The sequence below is a fragment of the Myotis nattereri genome (genome assembly GCF_964212035.1).
Source record: "Myotis nattereri genome assembly, chromosome: 8".
Classification (NCBI taxonomy): Eukaryota; Metazoa; Chordata; class Mammalia; order Chiroptera; family Vespertilionidae; genus Myotis; species Myotis nattereri.
Window position 1 is genome coordinate 75,832,166 of NC_138083.1, and position 23,750 is coordinate 75,855,915.

The window sequence follows — 23,750 nt, forward strand, 5'->3', positions numbered from 1 at the left end:
AGAAGGAAAAGGCTGGTTGAATAGTAAGGTATAAATATACATCATCAGAACATTACTCTAAAAAATAAAATGTTATGAGAGGAAATGTGCTAAGATGGGAACACAGTTTAGTTTAGAGCAAAGCATATGCACGTGTTTATTTTTACTAAAATTCCTCCTACTCCGTATTTACCTTGTTGCTTTATAATGGAATTATGTGAGGGCAGAGACCAACTCTTCCACATGCACTGTTCTACTGCCTTCTTCTATACTCTGGGTACATAATAAATACTCTAACAATTAAAAATGGGAAACACAAATGCACTTTGAAGCAAATTGGTGATATTTTAATTCCTGATGTTCATCTTTGGTACTTGGAAGCACTTCAGTTACGCAGGTCCTGTTTCGTTTGCTTCTCTTGTTACTTCTGCAGATACTCTGGCTCTTTGTCATACTCGGCGGCTTTATTAGCAGTTTCCTGGGTGTGAGTCTCAGTTCCCCAAATCCAAGTACAGGCTTTTGGAGGATAAAGACAATTTCTTCCCCAACATTGTTGTGACAGGACACAAAATAGACCTTCAATAAATTGTTTAAATTATACCTCAGTTTTAAAAAATAAGAAAGTCTTTACTGCCATGAATTGTATTTCAACTCATGCAGAATTTATACACCTTTGAGGAATCTGTACCCCTTCTGTGCTCTCTGCAACTCACTCATATCTATTCTTTTCAGTTTGTTGAAGTCAGCATGTGATGGTTGGCTGCTTGGAACATCATCATCCATCAAAAAGCATCCAGAGTCCAGTAACAGTGGAGAGACTAGAAGAGAGAAGAAAACAGTTGGGTTTCAGTCACCTATGAAAGATGATGCCCTGTGGACATGTCAAAAGACAGATACATATCGACCCCAAAGAGGTAAGCTTAGCGTCTATAGGAGCAAAATGAGAACCTGCTTCTGGGAAGTTTTAGAATCTTACTAACCACGACCTCCAGATGATTTCCTACAACCCTGGGCAGGTTAAATATGTCACAAGCTAACATGTGCCTACAAGGCCATAGTATCCCTTCCCCATCCATGAATTACATCAGCATTTCTCTTAGAATTCTCATACGAGAAACTATCCCATTTGTCCCTCTTTCTGCAAGCAGCAAACCGTAAGAATTATTCAGCAGTAAGTATGATCATAGACACAAAATAATGCTCAAAGTGAGTAAAGAGGACAAGAAACTGAACATAAATCTCTGCCGGGAAAGTAAACTCTAACAACTACAGTTAATCTTCAATTAACTGGAAATATGGGGAGGGTGGAGGAGAGGTCATGGATAAATTCTACATTGTGGCTGCAACAGAACCTCATAAGTCTGAAGCGTATATTGCCTAGCAGTCTTAAGTACCAGTGATTCTTCTTATTTTATATGTCATGGATTTTTTTAAATCAATTATAAACAGCTGTGTGAAATGTTGAGTGAAGCAGTTAAATGTAATTGTGTTTCCCAGTTGTTTCTGGAGTGGCTCTGACTTCATCTCTCCTAGAATTATTTTTTTTCTTTTTTATTGGATTTATTGGGGTGACATTGTTTAATAAAATTATATAGGCTTCAGGTGTACAATTCTCTAACACATCATCCATATATTGTATTGTGTGTTCACCACCCCAAGTTCTCCCGGAATTATGAAGGGAAGGATTTAGGAGCAGAGTGGGAGGAGTTTGGCATATTGTACAGAAGAGCTCCACAGGAAACAAAGGGCCAAAAAGGGCGTGGCACCCCTGCTCCCACCTCTTTCCACACACCTTTCTTACCTGCTCACAGCCATTGACTCTGATTTCCTTCTGATCTGCCTCTTTTTCATTGGGCTTGCCCTGCCCAGGTCTGGTATAAGCGGCCACATTTTCTTTTTTTTAAACTGTTTTGTGTGTTTTTTTTAAATATATTTTATTGATTTTTTACAGAGAGGAAGGGAGAGGAATAGAGAGTTAGAAACATCGATGAGAGAGAAACATCGATCAGCTGCCTTCTGCACACTCCCTACTGGGAATGTGCCCACAACCAAGGTACATGCCCTTGACTGGAATCGAACCTGGGACCCTTGAGTCTGCAGGCTGATGCTCAATCCACTGAGCCAAATCGGTCAGGGCAAAGTGGCCACATTTTCATCAGCTCTCCAGGCGCTCTCACCTGCCTCCCGAGAGATGTGGGTGCTTTATGAGAGCTGCAGATGTGGCTCCATCCTTCCCTCCTGTCTGCCAGCATTATCATGTTGTTTGGTTTTAATTGTCATTAATCTAGAAATTGTTTAATTCTCTCCCCGATAATTGATGATAATTAGTCCAAACTTCAGAAGGGAGTCTAGGCACAATCTGAAACCAAAGCAAAAGTTTATTTTGTTTGACATAGTGAAAAGTTCTGCAGATTTCTATCGCCTTCAGTAACGTAGAAACAAATATGCAATTCAGGAGGCTCAGAACCTGAGATGGAACCATCATCCCTCTCTATGGGTGGTCCTTCAGAGAGGGGCAGCTCTTCCAGGGCTTTCTCATTCTCAAGCATCACACTTTGCAGAGTGGAGAACCAGTCAGAATTGGTGTGGTGGTTGCACCGCAAGGCTTAATGCAGTCTTCTGTTAACTTGTCACCAAATTTGTGTTGTATGTCAGCACTAAAATAAAATGCCACAATGAGAAAAACGTGGTGTAATAGCAAAGGGACAAATAACCTGTGTGATTGGTTAAGACCACAGCCATATTAGAAAGCTGCGATGGAAAAGGCACTTTGAGAAAGGTATCTGGCCAGCCCTTGCCAAGGCAGAGGTTAATCTCTCCCGGGCCCAGCCACAGAAGCCGGAAGCCTGGAAAGGGCTTGTGTCCAAAAAAAATCAATTTCTAATTTGAAACAAAATCATTTTTGACTAACAGGGGTTCAGAACCCATTACTTTTTGCTGTACAGTCTGCTGACATTTCAGCACTTTCTGTTGTGCACAATGAATCCTAATAGTCATTTTATAATGTTGCTATACCAATCAATTTAACCAGGAGAAAGCTGTTACAATTCTGCAAAGTTTTCAGGAACAGCTTTCACTCATGGTTTTATTTTTTCATTAGGTTTCTTTTTCCCCCCCTTTTGGGGAGGGGTGGGGGGTGAAGTGTTGCAGTGAAAAATTGAAATGTTTTCATCTTTTCAAGAGTTTTGTTTTAAGGCATTGTACTTGCAAGAATTAACTTCTTTTTCTACTCTTAAGAAAGGCTATATTGTATTTTTCTCTTCTTTTATTCTAATACTAGAGGCCCGGTGCACGAATTTTGTGCATGAGTAGGGTCCCTAGGCCTGGCCTGCAGTCAGGGCCAATCTGGGCCTTCCGGCTGCTGGCCGGGTCTCCCTTCATTCTGAGCTGCCCCCTGATGGTCAGCACATGTCATAGTGAGTGATCAAACTCCCGGTCTCCCGGTCGAACTCCTGAGGGGACACTTTGCATATTAGCCTTTTACATATATATACTAGAGGCCCGGTGCACAAAAATTTGTGCACTCGGGAGGGTCCCTCAGCCTGGCCTGTGCCCTCTCGCAGTCTGGGACCCCTCGTGAGATAACGCCCTGCTGGCTTAGGCCTGCTCCCAGGTGGCAGAGGGCAGGCCCAATCCCTAGGTGCAGCCCCTGGTCGGGCTCAGAGCAGGGCCAATTGGGGAGTTGGGGCACCGCCCCCTGTCATGCACAGAGCAGGGCGGATCGGGAGGTTGCGATGCCACCCTCAGTCACGCTCAGGGTAGGGCCGATTGGGGGGTTGGGGCACCGCCCCAGTCACACTCAAGGCAGGGTCGATGGGGAGATTGCGGCGCCATCCCCTGTCACGCACAGAGCAGGGCCAATCAGGGGGTTGGGGCGCTGCACCCTGTCACACACAGAGCAGGGCCAATCAGGGGGTTGGGGCGCCGCACCCTGTCACACACAGAGCAGGGCCGATCAGGGGGTTGGGGCGCCGCACCCTGTCACACACAGAGTCACAGGGCGATCAGGGGGTTGGGGAGCTCCCCCCGTATCAGGCACAGAGCAGGGCTGATCAGGAGGTTGGGGCACCTTCCCCTGTCACGAACAGAGCAGGGTGGATTGGGAGGTTGTGGCCCCGCCCCCTATCACACACAGAGCCACAGGGCAATCAGGGGGTTTGGGCACTGCCCCCTGTCACGCTGATCCTGGTGCTGGGAGGCCTCGTGGTTCCGCTGATCCCGGTGCTAGGAGGCATATTACCCTTTTACTATATAGGGTAGAGGCCTGGTGCATGGGTGGGGCTGGCTGGTTTTCCCTGAAGGGTGTCCTGGATCAGGGTGGAGGTCCCCACTGGGGTGCCTGGCCAGCCTGGGTGAGGGGGTGATGGCTGTTTGCAGCTGGTCACACATCCTTCAGAGTGGGGGTCCCTACTGGGGTGCCTGGCCAGCCTGGGTGAGGGGATGATGGCTGTTTGCAGCTGGTCACACACCCTTCAGGGTGGGGGTCCCCACTGGGGTGCCTGGCCAGTCTGGGTGAGGGGCTGAGGGCTGTTTTCAGGCTGCCGGGTGACGGAAGCTCCCAACCCCTCCTTTTTTTCTTTTTTCTTTTTTATTCTGGGCCAGCTTTAGCTCTGAGGCTCCAGCTCTGAGATCCCAGCTCGCTGAAAGCAGGTTTCTGGGGTTTTGTTTAGCTTCTATATTTGTTACAATGTTTCTTAAACTTCAAGCTCAGAGGCCGGCAAGGCAGGCGGGGAACATTGGAGTCCTCCGTCACTGAAGCAAGCAAGCCTCATGTTAGTTTCAAGCTGCCTGGCTGCCGACCGCCATCTTGGCTGGCAGTTAATTTGCGTATCTCGCTGATTAGCCAATGGGAAGGGTAGCGGTCGTACGCTAATTACCATGTTTCTCTTTTATTAGATAGGATATAGATGGATCATTAACAAAATTATGGTATACTTGGTCATTGAGGGAGGCCCCTGTGAGTCATTCTGCTCATTGCAGACCTGGTATACACAGATCCCAGGACAGGGCAACGTTATTGCCTTGCTGTTTGATGTGGTACCCAACCAACCAAAGGGGAGACACTCGCCAAGGTGTGCTGCAAAGGGTTCAACACCTGTTTCTCATGAGGCCAGTGACCTCCCACCAGTTGCCTAAGTTACACCACTTGGCTTATCATCTCCTTAACTGTTTTCCCTTTTTAGTGTCTGAATTTTTTAATATACTTTTCTTCTGTTTTATATTCTTTATTTCTTTTGTTGTCCTTTAATTATTAAGTACTATATAGGATGTTTACTGCAGGACTGTTAATCTTTATTATCAGTTTCTTTCTCCTTTTCCTCTCCTACCCCCTCACCATTCTGCCAACTTTATACATACTAAACATGTAAAAAAAAAAAAAAAAAAAAAAAGGACCTGACTCTTGTTTCAAGAAATAACCTTGAGATCACAAAAATATTCACAGTATTGTCAAAATTGCACTTGAAATGTAAATTGTTTTTCAATCAACAATGCTTGGAATGTTCTATTTTAGTTGCTTTTATTGAGCTACGTGACATTCTTTAGGGAGAGATTCCTTAAATCTAAACTTGAGTTGAGAACTTCTGTGCCACAGGCGCAAATCTGGAAGCACCAGCCTTCAGATTTTTCTTTCCTACGCAGTGGTGTTTTTATTCTCGCCAAGCTTGTCTCAAACCTTTTCTGAGCAATCACTGATTCCCTTTCACAGGAGCCCACGAAGCTGAGGACATTTTTCCAGTTATCCGAAAGGTCTGGCAGAGGCTGTGAGGCACTGAACATGCATGTTAGATCAGGGCTTGTCACTGCCAACTCCTACATCAGCCATCAAAAGCCACTGCTACATTTAGAGCCACCTCCTGTTTATTCCTCTTTCATTGATCTCCCAATCCCCTTAAAACTGTGACTTTGAGTGAGGCTGAATCTCGAATAATTCCAATCTACCAGATGGTGTTGACCACGCCTTTCATTTTGTCTTTGGGTGTTTTAGGTTATGTATATACAGCAGCTGTCACTGATCGAGGCTCCTGGGGGGCTTCCAAGTGCACTTGTCTTTTACTGGAAGAGGGTTATGGAAGACCCACCTGAAATGAGGAGTAATTTCTGAAGCTCTAGTTGCTCCTCTAAGTGCATCTGGGCTCGCAGCGATGCGAGTGTTTTCTAGTCCGTGATGGAGTCATGGGTCATGTGATTAAGGAAGTAAACAAGGCCCAGCTGGTGTGGCTCAGTGGTTGAGCATAGACCTATGAACCAGGAGGTTCGGTTAGATTCCCAGTCAAGGCATATGCCCAGGTTGCGGGCTTGATCCCCAGTGTGGGGCGTGCAGGAGACAGCAGATCAGTGATTCCCTAATCATTAATGTTTTTATCTCTCTCCTTCTCCCTTCCTCTCTGAAATATATATATATATATATATATATATATATATATATATATTCACACACACACACACACACACACACACACTAGAGGCCTGATGCATGAAAATTCGTGCAAGAGTAGGCCTTCCTTCCCCTGGCTGCTGGCAATGGCTTTCCTCTGGCACCTGGGACCCAGGCTTCCCTCCTCTGGCCGCTGGCAGGCAACCGGGACCCGGGCTTCCTTCCCTCTGGCCAGCTGCAGGCACCCGGGACCTCGGGCGGCTTTGTCTAGGCCCCGGCTTTGTCAGGAAGGACATCAGAATAATGTCTGGAAGACGTCTGGTCTATCCAGTATAATTAGCATATTACCCTTTTATTAGTATATATATATAATATATAATATATATATTATATATTATATATATAACATATATATATATATTATATATATATATATATATATATGTAAACAAACTGGAGTATCCAAAGTACAAAATCCAATCCCATTTTGCCTCTAAGGATCATTTACTTATGTTTATTTTTTAGAAGCATCATCATTATGATTATGTTTCATCATTAGAAAAGGTAGCACAAGATATCACTTCTGATTTCCAGAAGGCCAAGCTAAAAGATCTGTTAAAAGTTGATGCCTTTATTAATAGGACACAGAAGATAAGTATGGTACAGGGATAATCTCAGACATGTAGATTAAATTGTCCTGCCCAGGCCACTCAAAAAAGGAATTCAAATGGCTGTGTTCTCCTTGTGTCCTCACAAAGCCTTTTTGCTGTGAGCACACACCCCTGGTGTATCCCTCTTCTTATAAGGACATCCCTCTTCTTATAAGTTATATTGGACTAGTGGCCCGGTGCACAAATTCATGCACATTGAAAGGAAATTAATTAGAAGAAATATTTTAATATTGCTATTTGCCCTTTTTCTATAATAGAAGTGTCAACCAAATTCCTGATCGACAATGACAGATGGAAACACACACGTGATTGGTGCCAGCGAGAGCTTTATATGTATCGCACATGCACGAGTCAACTTAGCCTTTTATAGATATAGAATAAACTTGCTTAATTAGACCTGCTTTCTGATGTAGCTAAACTTTTTCCAGCCCAGTGAAGCACCCCAACTTCTCTTACAGGTAATTGTCAGCAACACAGCAGTAAATATCAATATGAAGCAGATTATTATTGTAGAGCACGCAGGGAGAACAAAGGGTAAAATATTTAATTGCAGCAGTGAGCAGTGTTTGACTATATTCTGCGCAGTGAGAAAACCTGAAGTCATTTTAAAGGTCCACCATTTCTTACTTCTTTTCAGTTGGGTCAAGTTTCTAAGCTTTCTAAATCTCCATTTTCCAGCTAATGAAAAGAAAATAGGATTCCACCGAGTCTCCTATCTACCTACTCCAGGACTTCTGTGAGGATCAAATGAGATGAGGCACAGGAAAACACTTCAAAACATTTGGTTAAAGTGTAAAATGTTTGCACCTGGCTATAAAGCAAGTTGTGTTCCTGCGCTGAAGAAACTCCAAGGAGGCTGGTCACTAGGGAGAGGAAGCTGGGCATTGCTATGTGACATCATTACCCCGTGCCCACAGCAACCGTTTCCAGGCTGGGCTGGGCTCTGGGCCACATTTTTGTGCCCTGGGGTCTCGGCAGCATAGGCTGCGATTTGGTGGGCTGTCGCTCCAGGGTGGTGGAGGAGCCTGTGTCCCACTTTGGGGAAGCCGAGTGTTGCTTTGTGGGCGCCAGGTCTGTGGTGCCATTTCTCTGTAGTTGGCCAGTGCGTGTCATGGCAGCTCCTGCATTGAGTGTCTGCCCCCTAGTGTTCAGTGTGCATCATAGCGACCAGTCAGATGGAGGGAGGAACACTTAGCATATTAGCCTTTTATATGTACAGATTATGGCCCATCCATCTGACCTTGGTTAACCTTAATTACCCCTGTGAAGGCTCTCTCTGCAAATGCGTTCTGAGGTATACTGTGGTTAGAACTTCAGCATAGGAATTAGGCAAGGGGAGAGGACATAATTTAGTTCATAACAATTACTTTTTTCTTAGTCTCTATGCCTTTTATATTTTCTTATCTCATTATACTGTGTGGGACTTCCATTACAATGTAGAATAAAATATGCCTAGTCTCACAGGAAAGCAGGTATTCTTTCACCGTTACATATGGTTTTAGCTGTAGGTTTTTTGTAAATGCTATTTATCATGTTATAAAGGTTCCCACCTCATTTGCTGAGAGTTATTATTGTAATGAGTATAGAATTTCATCAAAACTTTTCTGTACCCATTGAGGTGGTCAGAGTGTAATTTCATAAAAACTTTAGAAAACAGTTTGGTATTATTTACTAAAGATAAATAACAAGCACTCTGTATCCAAGCAGTTTCTTTCTTGGTATATATACTAGAGAGAATCTCATGGACATAGTGTTTAACTTATAAACATGTTCATAGCTGTATATTCAGTCAGGGTAGGCTGATCACTGTGGTAACAAGTGGACAGAAAAAATATCAGTGGTTTAAAGAAGAAATTTTTCCTCCTGTAATGGTCCAGGGTAAGAGTTCAGGTTGACAGCAGCTCTGCTCCAAAGAATGATGGCTCTGCCTTCTTTTTGTGCCTTCCAAGGTCACCTTGAGCATTGCAGTGACACTGGGGTGGGGAACTTTGTCCATGGCCAAATCTGGCCCACCACCGATTTTTGCAAATAAGTTTAATTGGAACGCAGCCATTTCCATGTTTTGCATATTGTCTGTGGCTGCTTTCGTGCTGCAACAGTGGAGTTGCATGTTTGCAACAGGATCTGGATGGCTCACAAAGCCCAGCACATTTACCATCTGACCTTTACAGGAAACTGTTGGTTGGCCCTGCCATAGCAGGTCAGCAAGGACAAGGAAGGGTATGAAAAAGTACATGTGAAAGGTTATTATAGGACAGACCTGAAGTGGCATATATACTGTCCACTAGTTTTCCTCCTGACCACTCATAATTATGAGAGGGACTAGGAAATGTAATCTAGCTGTGTACCCAGGAAGAGGGGATGAGAGTGCATTTTAGTGGATAACTGGCATCCTCAGCCACAGCAGCGTCTTTTCAATAGCCTCAAACCGGAAACACTCCCAACATCCACCAATAGTAGGGTGGATAGTCATAATTGCATAAATGGAACACTACATAGCACAGAAAACAAACCGCAGCTACATAAATCATCAGCACAGATAAACTCTCAAATATGATAATGAGCAAAAGAAGTCTTAAGAGGAAAATATATAGCATATTTCTATTTTATAAAGTTCAAAAGCAGCAAAACAATGACATTTAGGGGATGCATATCTCACTGGTAAAACTGTAAAGAACAAAAAGAGAATAATGGGATGGCGGCTGGTTTGTTCCTGAGTTTCGGGGGGAGAAGAGGTGACGGGGATGGACATTGGTGAGGCTCCCAGGCGGCAAAGCTACCAGGACTTCATTTCTGGGTTTGAAAAGGGGTCACACGGGCATTTTCTATATCACTCACTCTTTAAACTAAACTGAACATATAATGTAGCTCAGCTGTTTTTAAAATGCAAAATAAAACAAAGGTCCTGGAGTTTTCCTAGACATTGAACTCTATAAGAAGTTATCTTATCATGAGGTATTGATTGGTGGGTGGGCAGACACAGACCCAGCCATATGTAAGTAGGACTTGATCATTATGTCCAATTCTATCTGTGTATGCAGAAATGTATGTTTATTTACATAAATGTATTCACATATATTTACCCATATATAAACATATATACTTAAGTATGAAATTTATCAGCCTAATGGATAATATTCTTACCAACACTTTTATTTTTTAAATGTGTATATTGTCTGTGTGTGTGTGTGTATGTGTGTGTAAATATAGAGGAATGCGTAATTCTATGAATATGCATAACTGTATGTAACTGTTGGTATACTAAACACTAAATCAAATTTTATAGAAGGAATGAATATAATTAAAAGCTGATATATGGCTTTCTAGAAACTTAATAAGTGATAGAGCCTAAAGAATTTTAAAAAAGGAATAAAGTTCCTGTAAGGCATAGTACTCACACATTCTGGATCTCTACCCGTTGGTGTTGCTCTGTGCCTCAGTGCGGTCATTCCTAACTTCTCTGGGCTTCATAACCTTTCATAATTTGATGAAAGCTCTGGTCCCTTTGCCCAGGAAAATGAATGAGCAAATAGACACACATTATTGTAACTACACTTAGGAGGCAGCCACACATTCCTGAAGTACACACATGGATCCCATTAGAAGTCCTTGGACCTTCTGTTAAAAGTTTTACTTTCTCCCTGCACTTTCCCTTGGGTCGGGAGCTCAAGGACCCTCTGCCTGGCCCGGTGGTTCTCTGGTGACATTCCCATGAGGCCCTGGCACACTCACGAGACCCCTGCGCCTCCCACAGACCCTGGGGCAGGGCTTGGTGGGGGTCCAGCTGGGGTCCCCCTCCAGTGCCTGAGGGTCTGGGGTCCAGCCTAGTTGCCGAGTGACCTTGACCCAGCTCTCTCTCAGGCTGGCATGAATGCGTGTGTTGGTGCCTAGCCTCTGTTTCGTATTGCAAATATAAATAAATAAAGGAGACAATTTAAGACCAAAAAAAATAGAAAAAAAAGTTTTACTTTCTGTTCTTCCCATCAAATGTCAATTGTCTCAACCAAACTTTTGTTGGAAGTATCAAAACAGAAAAAGATAGGACTAATGTTGAGGCCTATGTGACTAAAAAGACATTCATTCCATCGCCCCCAGGCAGCCCTTCCTTCTCGCCTCCCCCACAAGGCCTTCTCAGTTGCTGCTACTCTCAGGTGCTTATTTTAATTTCCCCTCCATCCCCAAACTCTGCCCAGACAGTTGTAGGCGTGGTGAATGGCTTCACCTGCCTCCCTTCTCTCTCTTTTACTCTGTTCTAAATTCTAGCACAAAAGTAATCTCTCCAAAGGCCATTTGTTGTTTTTTAGAGAAAGATGTTTATTTACATAACAAATTAGGGTTCCTTTTGTTCATTTGTTGTTGTTTTATTGACTTCAGAGAGAGGAAGGGAGAGGGAGAGAGAGATAGGAACATCAATGATGAGAAAGAATCATTGATGGGCTTTCTCTTACCTGCCCACTACTGGGGATCGAGCCTGAAACCCGGGCATGTGCCCCTGACTGGGAATCAAACCATGACCTTCTGGTTCTTAGGTCTATGCTCAACCACCGAGCCACACCTGCTGGGCCCAGTTGTTTTTTTTAATGGTTATTACTGCTGCTTTGTTTTATTTTTTAGGCCAGCTAGCACAGTGTTGAGTTTGCAGTACAGACCTTGATTGTATTTAAAACCCAGCCTTGCTCTTAGCAGCCCTGTGATAATGGACATGCTGCTTGACCTTTTCTCACTTTCCACTTCCTATTCCATAAAATGAGGACAATAATATAAATTAAGGACTAATGAGATAATGCATTTAAAGTGATTAGCAAGGTACAGGACATAGTGTGCTCAATAAATATTTCCTGGATATACCAAACATGTAGCCTTGAGCTTGTTAATTTAGTGCTTTTGCTAACTCCATGCTCCCTATTCCTTCTGTCAAAATTCCACCTCCTGCGTTGTCTTCCCTACAGCTGATGTGATCTCTCTCCCTTGTTAATTCCTCAGACTTTTCATCCTATTTAATATGCAATAACTAGCAGAATGGTGAAAACTCCTGGATCAAAGTGTCTGGGCAGGAATGCTGGCTCCGTCACATATAGCTTTGTGACCTTGGCAGGTCATGTAAGTCCCTATGGCTCATTTCCTTACCTGGAAATTAGATATAAAAATAGTGTCTATCGCAAAGGGTTTTATGAAATGGCCAAACTATAGAGATAGAGCTGGGGGGAGGGGGAAGGCAGCAACAGACAGGATGAAGGGAACTACAAATGGGCATAAGGGGCCTTTTTGGTGTGTGGAAATATTATAGAACTGGGTTGTAAAAATAAATAAGCAAATACTATGACAAAAATGTTTAAAACTTGGTTGTGCCCATGATTTCATAGCTGAACAGATTTGCTACTATTATCAAACTGTACACCTAAAATGGTTAAAATTTACAGTATTCAAATTATACTTTAATGAAACTGTTTATTATAAAAGAATATATGGTATATGGAAAAGAGGAGAGTGCCAGGCACATACTGAGCATACTGTACCTGTTGTTACTGCTGTATACTGCTTTGGGTCATTTACTGTATTGCTGAGAGTAACTCATCCCCTTGCTCTCACACCTTCTTTCCCCTCCTCCTAAACTAAGCTTGAGCTTAATCCTGGCACCAGCCCTTGCCTGTTGTTCGGTGCTTGACAAATATTTACTGACTGAATGCACTGTGTGGACTGAGGATTAATGTCTAGTGTGGGAATGTACTGGTTTGGGTTGAGGGTCCCACAGGTTTGTGTACACACAAAAGACAGTTGTGCATTTGGGTGGCTAGTGGTTTACACCCATCCATAACAGTGAGCAGTTAATACTGAGTATAGTTGAGAATGCGAGGGTCCGTGATGATTGCTCTTGCTTTCTCCAGTTCTGATTTCCTGGGTCACACCTAAACTGTTCCGTTCCTGAAGTTAGCAGACTATGTGCTTGGCATTTTAGGGTCTGGGATTCCCAACACACCAAAGCTATCTTCACCCTTTTCTCAAAGAAAGAGTGAATCTCCCCAAATAACTTCCTTAAGCAGCCTGGATTGTAGTCTCCCAGGAATCAGAAGAAGACTGTAAATAAGCGTTCCAGAAAAAGACAGGGACGTTTTGTGTTGTTTGGAAAATAATATCAAGGAGGAGAAATTATTAGAAATACTAATAACTAGAAACAAACAACCACAACAAATATTCATGTCCGTGTCTTCTTCTTCTTTAGCACTTCAGGAAAGAAGTTATGCACATTGCTTGTTAGAGAGGAGCGGAGGCCACATGGGCCCAGGATGGTTAGTTGAGCATCTCTTCCAGTGAAACACTTCCTTTAGCCAGTGTAGAGTCTTTGAAAGAAACATTCAAGGTTCATGTCTACCTTGAAAGCTTTGGGGGCAGGATAAGTTTAATTTTGGGGGGAGTGGAGGTATAGAGTGCTGGAATCTTCTGTTTTGTCAAAGAGAAGAATGATCTTCTATTATGTTCGTTAAGGGGAATGAAATCAATCTACCGTCTTGGGCATTTTCACAGTAAACCCAACCCAGCAGGAATATGAGAGGAATCAGGTTTTTTTTAAAAAAGCTCTAGTTAGTCTGTTACTGCACAAATGTACTTTTTTAAAACAAGATATTGCAGATCTCTGATGCTCACAAAATCAAAACAACCTGCTGAGTTTTCCATCTGTCATTGTTTCATCTTACAGGGGGATGGGGGATGCTTAATTTCAAAGCTTAGGAATTCCTATAATCTCTAATATATTACTCAGAATGGGCTTTTCCATTTCTTTTTATTGACTTCCCAAATTGTTTCCTTTATCGTTCATACAGGGACAATGACAGGAGTTAGAAAAGATGCGTCCACATCTCCTATAACAACCGAAAGCCAAAAGGACCTTTTAAGCACATCGTCATTCCAACACGAATCCTCCCGGTAAGCATCAGGTGTTCTTTGATTTAATATTCTCCAGAGAAGAGCATTCTTTAAATTTTGTTTTTATTGATGTATAATATCATATTAATTTCAGGTATACATCATAGCAATTTGATATATACATTATGAAATGATCCCAACAATAAATCTAGTTACCATCTGTCATCATACAAAGTTATTATAATGTTATTGACTGTATTCCATACGCTGTACATTATATCCTTATAACTTATTTCTATTTTAACTGGAAGTTTGTAGCTCTTAGTCCCCTTCACCTATTTCAGCTGCTACCCCAACCCCTCCCCTTTCTGTACCCACCAGTTTGTTTCCTATATCTATGAGTTTGTTCTCTTTTGTTTGTTTGCTTTGCTTTTTAAATTCCACATATAAGGGAAATCATACAGTATTTATCTCTGTCTGACTTATTTCACTTAGCATAATACCCTTTAGGTCCATCCATGTTGTTGCAAATTGCAACGTTTTGTTCTTTTTATGACTGAGCTATATTCTGTTACGTATATACCACATCGTGTGTGTGTGTGTGTGTGTGTGTGTGTGTGTGTGTGTGTTTCACAAGATAATTTATGATAATTTATTCAAGCACTCTTACCTCCAGCATCTGGACAGAATTCATGCACTGGGGTTTCAAAAATCAAAATATAACCCAAACAATAACAAGGTTTCTTACTTTCATACCACATCTTCTTTATCCACTCATCTGTCAGTGGATACCTACATTGCTTCCATGTCTTGGCTGTTGTAAATAATTCTGCAGTGAACATAGGTGTGCACATATCTCTTCAAATCAGTGGGGTTTTTTTCTTCAGATAAATACGCAGAAGTGGAATTGCTATATCATATGGTAATTTTATGTTTAATTTTTTTAGGAACCTCCATACTGTCTTCCATAATGACTGTACCAATGTACATTCCCACAAACAGCGAACAAGGGTTCCCTTTTCTCCAAATTCTCACCAACACTTGTTTGTTGATATTGTCTTTTTGATAATAGCCATTCTGACGGGTGTGAGGTAATACCTCATTGTAGTTTTGATTTGCATTTTCCTGATTAGTGATGTTGAGCATCTTTTCATGTGTCTGTTCACCATCTGTATATCTTTTTTTGGAAAAAAAAATAGCTCTGCCCATTTTTTAATCAGAATCAGGTGTGTGTGTGTGTGTGTGTGTGTGTGTGTGTGTGTGTGTGTGTGTTGCATTAAGTTGTATAAGTTCTTTATATATTTTGGACACTAACCCTTTATTGGATGTATGATTTGCAAATATCTTCTCCCATTCAATAGGTTGCCTTTTGTTTTGTTGATGGTTCCCTTCATTCTGCAAAAGCTTTTTAGTTTGATGTAGTCTCATTTATTTATTTTTGCTTTGTTTCCCTTGCCTGAGGAGACTAGTTTAAAAAAATATTTCTAAGACTAATGTCAAAGACTTTACTGCCTATGTTTTCTTCTAGGAGTTTTATGGTTTTCAGGTCTTTAATCCATTGTCAATTTATTTTTGTATATGGTATAAGATAGTGTTCCAGTTTCATTCTTTCCCATATATCTGTCCAGCTTTTCATTACCATTTATTAAAAAGACTGTCTTTTCCCCATTGTATATTCTTCCTTTGTCATAAATTAATTGACTATATATGTGTGGTTTATTTTTCAGTGGTGTATTCTATTTCATTGATCTGTCTGTTTTTATGCCAGTACCATACTGGTTTGATTTCTGTAGCTTTGTAGTATGCTTTGAAATCAGGGATCATGATGAGTCTAGCTTTGTTCTTTCTGAAGATTGTTTTGGCTATTTGGAGTCTTTTGTGGTTCCATACAAATTTTAGGATTCTCTTTTCTAGTTCTGTTAAAAATGCTATTGGTATTTTGATAGGGATTGCAGATTGCTTTAGGTAATATGGACATCTTAACAATATTAATTTTCCAATCCGTGAGTTTGATCTATCTTTCTATTTATTTGTGTTGTTTCAGTTTCTTTCATCAGTGTCTTATAGTTTTCAGAGTACAGGTCTTTTACCGCCTTGTTTAAATTTATTCCTAGGAACTTTTATTCAATTGTAAATAAGATTGTTTTCTTAAGTTCTCTTTCTGGTAGCATGCTGTTAGTGTGTAGAAATGCAACTGATTTCTGTGTGTTAATTTTTTATATCCTGCAGCTTTACTGATTTCATTTATTGTAACATGTTTTTGGTGGAATCTTTAAGGTTTCCTATGTATAGTATCATGTCATCTGCAAATGGTGACAGTTTTTACTTGTTCCTTTACATTTGGGATGCCTTTTATTTCCATAGAGCATTTTTGAGGTTTATTTAATAAAGAGTGGAAAAATCTTGATAGTATTAATGGCTGATACTCAGAAGAGAGGCCTTTTTTGGCATCTAGATTTGGCCAGTTGAGCTCATGGAGCACTTTTCTTTAAACGTGCCTTTCCCTAGTTGATAATGGTAATTGGTGAGGATTTCCATGGAAACACAACTAATCCTCCTTCATAAAAAAAAAAAAAATCTGCTTAACAGCAAGTACTTCCCAATTTATCACAGAATAGCTGTACACTGGACTGTAAATTTAACTAACTGAATCACTGATATTGAAAAATATAGATTTTGTACTACAATTAAAGGACTGTCAACATTTACTTATAACAGAGAAATTTGAATGAAGAGCTAATAATTTGACCAGTCTTATTTGGAATCAGGAAAATAAATATGTCATTAAGATTTCTCATATCTAATAAGCGAACTCTCATTTATATGCTTATGGCTGAATATATAAATATCAAAACCAAAAGGGCTTGGTTTACTTTTCCTTGGGAATGTGATTGTTTGAGCACTTAAATACCTAGTAACTTATGAGATGAATACAAATTTTAAGACAATTTTAATTTTAAAGAACTTTTGGGAAATGACACAGAGGATGACAATAATGTCTGTCATCTATTAAGCATGTGTATTCCCAGCCCTTTGTGTGCATCATCTGACTTAATTAATCTTCATCGCAGTCTTATGAAGTGGTACTACTGTCACCCTCACTTTAAAAATTAGGAAACTAAGGCTCAGAGAGACTGAGTGACTTGCCTAAGGTCACATAGCCAATAAGAGGTGAGCCAGCATTACAGGCTCCAAAGGCCATCATCTTAAACATTACAATAGTTGACAAAGACAACCTCCCTATTTTGGGGGCCACCCACAACCAAAAGAAAATTTAATTAGTTTACCACATTCTTTGTTTATTACTCCTTTTTTCCTTCTTAATGCTGCTGTTGTTATTTTGCCAAAGACCTACAGTGAGTTGTGGTTCTGCAATATTGATGGGGTTCCCACCTTAGTGGCTTAACGTTGTGACTAAACACCTGTGCTCAGAGGATCTGTCCTTGCTCATCTTGAGGGAGTCCTCTGGAGGAATTACAGGTAAAGAGGAGGGAGAGCCCTGGTTTTCAGTCTTGGTGAATTTCCCTGTTGTTGGAGATTAAAATGGAACCTTTAACACTACTTTAATGTGTATTTGATTCTTGCATTTCAGTTTAGCGAGAAGCATGAAAAAGTAAAAGCAAGTGCTTCACAGGAAGAGTTTTATAGAACATCCTCAGCACACATTTTCTGAATGGACCGTATCAACTTCATAGAGTTTTACAAGGCCAGTTAAAATTGCTGTGAAGACGCATATTTATGGACCTTAAGAAAAAGGATTCTGTATCTGCTGGTTCTTAATACTGCAGACCAGCTAAATATAGATCCTCAGAAGCTTCTTAAATAATGAGCATTTAGCTAACGCTAAAGAAACAATGTGTAGCACACCAGGTTTTGTTCTTAGACATGCACAATGGCATGTTATAGGTCTATTCTACAAAGTGCAGAGTTGAAAAAGATTCAGTGCTATGAAATCAGTTACCAGGAAGGCACAGTGGTTGCTTTCCAGACTTCAGAATCGGGATTATTTTAATTATTTTTATTTCAAAGTGTAGAAAAGGCATTTTTTTATAGACTACTTTTCAGTTACAGGGAATTCAATGCAAAAGAAAAACCTATTGTTCTTTGTCGCAACAAATCTTTGAAGGTAATACTAAGGTAAATAAGAGTAAAAGACCTTTCCCTGTCCACCCCAAAATCCCAAGAATTTGCAAGTCTTGCAAGAGAATATGGGTGTGGGACGTATGCTAGTGGGAGACAGGTTTTCTTTTGTTCTCTGCAAAGTGCTAACACCTAGAAACCCCCTATCATTCCATATGCAAGTGATAAAATGAGGCGTGGCAAAGTCATCTTTCTCATTCACAGTGTAGGCTGTTAATTGTTCTCTCTGCTGCCTGTCAATATAATGTGAAATTTTCATTCCCCATTCAAGATGGAAAAAGTTGTGGCTGAAAATGTTAACATTTGCATTTTTATTTGTTGATTTATTTAAAGGACAGCCTCTCCTACAGCAATCCATCACTTGGTGACACCCCAAATATGAATAATGTATTGTAGACTTGCAGTTACCATGTGTAATAAGAGCTAGAGACAGTAAAGGAATGTTAACTATGCTGCAAATGTAATATTTATTGACTCATAAAGTTTATTGCTTTTGAGGTTCAATAATACTGACCATAGGACATTAATATCACTTAGCCTGATTTTAGCTGGGCACCTTTGTATGTAGAAATATTCATCTATCTCACGCTAACAAAGTAAATATGTAATTGATAACACAGGCAGAGAGATCTTTATAGTTTTCTGTGCTGGGAGCTAGAATGCATCTGTTTCACTCCTGGCCTCCAGCACCCATGCACCCCCACCCCCACCCCCACCCCCGAGCTTCCAGGAGAGTAAACACATGGTCATCTTGCCACAAGAGGCCCGTTTCTGCTCAGCTGAACCAAGCAACACTCACAAGTCAGTCCTCCTGGAGAGGGCGCTAGGAAGGGCTTCTCTCCCTGTCATTCTGAACAAGGAGGGTAGGTGCTCCTTCACTTAAAAAGTTCAGCCCTTTTCCTGTCATGATTCTGAGTCAGTTTACTGCTTCTACTTGATCCTGTACTCCAGTGTGAATCCAGACCCGGGCAGGTTACCAATGAATTTGCTATGAGCACAAATGGTACTGATAACCCATTTGTGCCTTCCAGAATTAGGTATGTCCATTGCCAGCAATAAAGATCATGCAAGAAATATCTGGCCCCCAGAGCAAAAGAAGTAATGTTAATTAGCAACCATCAGCTGTAATTGTCATCCCCATTAAGATGCAGAATTATGTATTTCTTCGTTATAAATAGCCTTTCTAATTGTGCTTGATGTATGCCAATTTAATCAAAAAGTATACTTGCAACAGCAGATATTTGCATTAATGTAGCTTTGGATCTTCAAATCTTTTCTTTCAAATTTGACTGGGAAAAAGAGTCTATTGCAGCTGTATATCCTTTGTATATTGATGTTTTTTTCTATTCAGATATATAGATCTGATATATGTTATATTAAAGATGAAGATCTTTAATATCTTCTAGGATTGTTCAATGAAACAGACTTGGTGGAGTTTCTTTCTCTTCGTCATGTGACAACACAGTGATGATTATTCCAAACTGATCAACAAAAGAACCTACCTGGTGTACAGGGATAGGATGACATTCTCAGTTTCTGAGGAAAAAGGTTACTAAGACCTCATCTCTCTGTTCTTCCCTGGCTCATAAGAGTTCATGCTGGTATTCTTGACCTCTTTGTGGGTTTTTTTCCATGAGATTGAAGAGAGAAATGCAGATCTCACCAAATCTGCCTGATTAGTGAGTTTTTGGAACTGAAGCTGGAGTTAGCCTATTTCTATTTCACTTCTCTACTTACATGGGATATCTTTCCATTTATTTGTGTCATCTTCAGTTCTTCTCATCAATGTTTTATAGTTTCCAGTATACAAATCTTTCGTGTCATTGGGTAAATTTATTCCCTAGTATGTTATTTGTTTCATGGGATCATAAATGGGATTTCCCCCCTTGGTTTCCTTTTCAGATAGATCACTTTTGATGTAAAGAGACACTACTGGTTTTTGTATGTTGATTTTGTGTCTAGCAAATTTAGTGAATTTGTTTATTAGTTCTACCAGCTTTTTTTGTTTTTGTTTTGCAGTGTCTTTAGGGTTTTCTGCATATAGAGTCATGTCATTTACAGAAATAATTTTATTTCTTCCTTAACTATTTGAATGTATTTTATTTCTCTTTCTTGCCTTGTTCTTGCTGTACTTCCTATACTTCGTTGCACAGAAATCTTGAGAGCAGGCATCTTTGCCTCATACCATGCCTTAGAGAAAAAGCTTTCAGTTTTTCATCATGGATTGTGATTAGCTGTGGGCTTTTTACAAATGGTCATTATTGTTTCGAGGAAATTTTTCTCTTTATATATTTTGTTGAGAGTTTTTATCATGAATGGATGCTGCCCTTTGTTAAAGGAGACATACAAATTGCCAACAGGTATATGAAAAGATTCTCAACATCACAAATCATCAGGGAAATGCAAATCCAAACCACAGTGAGACATTACCTCACACCTGTTAGGATGACTGTTATAAAAAAAGATAAAAGATAACAATTATTGGGAAGGATATGGAGAAAAGACAACTCTTATATACTTTGTGGGACTGTAAACTGGTATAGCTTTTTAAAAAAACTTTATTATTGAAAGTATTACATAAGTCCCTTTTTCCCCCATTTGACCTCCTGTAGCCCACCCCTGCCCCCTCACCCCAGGCCTTCACCACTCTATTGTCTGTGTCCATGGGTTGTGCATATGTATATGCACAACAAATTTTTTAGTTGATCTCTTCCCACCCACCCACCCTCCCCTGCCTTCCCTCTGAGGTTCAACTAGTATAGCTTTTATGGAAAACAGCATGGAGGTTCCTCAAAGAATTAAAAATAGGACTACATAATATCCAGCATTCCCCTTCTGGGTATATACCCAAAGAAAATGAAGTCAGTACTGCTGGAGATATTTGCAGAGAAGGGAAAATGGTGTAAATAATTCTAACAATGATCTGTTTTATCTCGAGCAACAAAATTCTGGATTGACAGCTAACAGAGTATTCAAGAAACATATTTCTTACTATGCTGGTAATAAATATATAATGCCTAAAATTATAATTACCTGTTCATAATCCTTGGCATATACCTTAGAGTTGACAGAATGTTTTTCATATTCATTGTCTTGTTTAAATTGCATCAAAAGCCTGTGAGGTATGTGGTAGTGCTCTCCCACCTTATAATGAGGCAATGAGAACGGAAAAGCTGAGTGGCTGCTCGAAGCCACACAATGAGGAAGCAGGAAAGAGGGCTTAAACTTTGCTTGCCCAATCCCAAATCTCAGAATTGTTTTATTCTTTTCTACTGCCTGAGACTTGGATTTGGTTCTGAGGTGTAAACACTAAGCTGATCAAATTCTGCTTTAGAGGAGGAAGCAAACTGACTTTGATAGTTGGAATTTATTTTATAACTTGATAAGAGGAAACTTAGCCTACAGAGAACAGGGCATTGTGGTTTCACTACACACAACAGCCAAAGTGAGTGCCTTCTCGCACGTGTGCCCAGAATCCTAACAGTGGCTTTAAAAAAAATCGAACTGTATCTCATCTACACATTTACATAAATATTTTGAGGACTCAGGCAGGTTCCCTCATGTGCCCCGCAGAGAAAATGATAATGTGTTACTCTCCCAAAGGTGGAGAGATGGAAGCTAAACTAACTCTCAAACCTCCAACTGGAGCCCATGGCACTCCCTGGGTTTATGTCACAGCTTTCACCAGCAAGCCTCACTGCCTCTACGAAATGGTGTATCTGAGTGGTGGCCGGGAATGACGACTGACTACTCTTCCATGACTGCCGTGTCACACATGTGCAGATACATCCATTCAAAATATGTGTTCATACAAATTACATATCATTGCAATGTGATGACTATTAAATCTGTCTCATAATAGTATTAAATAGAATTTCTTCTTAGATTTTTCAAATAACTTCCTAAAACTTGGCCCTGAACTATCATTAAAACAAAACCTAGAATATGGCGGCATAGGTAAACACCTGAAATTGCTGCCTCACACAACCACTTCAAAAATACAACTAAAAGACAAAACGGACATCATCCAGAACCACAGGAAGGCTGACTGAGTGGAAATCCTACAACTAGAAGGAAAGAGAAAAGCACACTGAGACTCCGAGGAAGTACGGAAGTAAAGTGCAGAGGTACAGAGGCTCACGCAGAAAGAGCTGGCAATTGAGGAAACGGTTGTCTTCTTCAATCAGGAGGGAGACACAAGCTCCCCACAGCCCTGACTCCAGTTCCAGGCAAGTCTCTGGGGACCCAGACTCATACCGGGAGAAACTGGACTCTCTGACAGCAGGCAGAACTCGAGGGCGGCTTTCTCTCAGAGGTGCTTGCAGTGATTACCCCAGGCCACTGAGACCCAGGACCTCTTAAGGCAGGGCTGAGGATCAGCCATAGCTGTTTGCTCCACCCTGTTGATTCCCTGAGACCCTGCCCAACCCAAGCTGTGCACAGAGGCTTTTGCATATGAATGACCTGGCCCTTTGCAATCTAAAATTACCTAACAAACTGCAACTGGGTCAGAGAGACCCAGATCATCCAAAAGAAGGCCCAAGGCCCCACAGCAGATTGCATTGCTTCACAGCTGGGCCTGATCTGGGCACCTCCAAATCCAAAACAAAGAAGAGGAATCTGAAGATCTCTCCATACCTCCTGCTAGATAGCCACAGGCAGAGGCTAAATTAGCACCTCCTTAGAGATCCAAGTGCCAGTATACCCAGTGGTCAGAGTGGGACCATCCAGATTACAACTCCTCAGATTCATAAGGGACACACTCAGGGGGCAGACTCAGTGAGCACCAAAGCCCCACTGAAGCAAGTCTTGCCCCATAAGGGTGTCTCCAGCACAGAAGTTCTCCCACCATAGACACAGCTGAATCTCACAGCCAATTGGCCTGGAGGTCAATTCCTTTCAGTGATACCTACAACAATCAAGGCTTAACTACAACAAGACTGTGCACACAGCCCACAAAGGGGTGCACCAAGAGTGTCCACCTCAGGTAATTGGGGAGGCTGAGCCACTGGACCCTATAGGACACCTAGCACAGAAAACCATTCTATCAACACAGGAAAACAGCCAAAATTTGGAGACAAAGAAACAGGTCACAAATGACAGAAATGGAGGAAAGCAAACTACTGGATATAGAGTTTAAAACCACGGTTTTAAGGTTTTTCAAGAATTTTCTAGAAACTGCCAATAAATTTAGTAAGACCCTCAATAAGTCTAGTGAGACCCTCGAGGATATGAAAAAGGATCAACTAGAAATTAAGCATACACTGACTGAAATAAAGAATATTATACAGAGATCCAACAGCAGACTAGAGTATCGCAAAGAATCAAAGTCAAAGATTTGAAGTACGAAGAAGCAAAAAACATCCAACTGGAAAAGCAAAAAGAAAAAAGAATCCAAAAATATGAAGATAGTGTAAGGAGCCTCTGGGACAACTTCAAGCGTACCAACATACGAATTATGGGGGTGCCAGAAGAAGAGAGAGACCAAGATATTGAAAACCTATTTGAAGAAATGATGACAGAAAACTTCCCCTACCTGGTGAAAGAAATAGACTTACGAGTCTAGGAAGCTCAGAGAACCCCAAACAAAAGGAATCCAAAGAGGACCACATCAAGACACATCATAATTAAAATGCCAAGAGCAAAAGACAAAGAGAGAATCCTGAAAGCAGCAAGAGGAAGACAGTCAGTTACCTACAAGGGAGTACCCATACGACTGTCAG

At 41.0% G+C, this 23,750-nt stretch overlaps 1 protein-coding gene across 4 annotated transcripts in view; it reads left to right on the forward strand.

The window, feature by feature from the left end:
- The window catches only part of KIAA1328, a 173,127-nt gene that overhangs the window by 131,649 nt on the left and 17,728 nt on the right, over positions 1 to 23,750 (forward strand). For all 4 annotated transcript variants that reach the window (XM_081097152.1, XM_081097150.1, XM_081097151.1 and 1 more), the window contains 2 exons: positions 712 to 893; positions 13,845 to 13,947. In XM_081097152.1, coding sequence (XP_080953278.1) covers positions 712 to 893; positions 13,845 to 13,947 — 285 coding nt within the window. The remainder of the gene's footprint in view (positions 1 to 711; positions 894 to 13,844; positions 13,948 to 23,750) is intronic.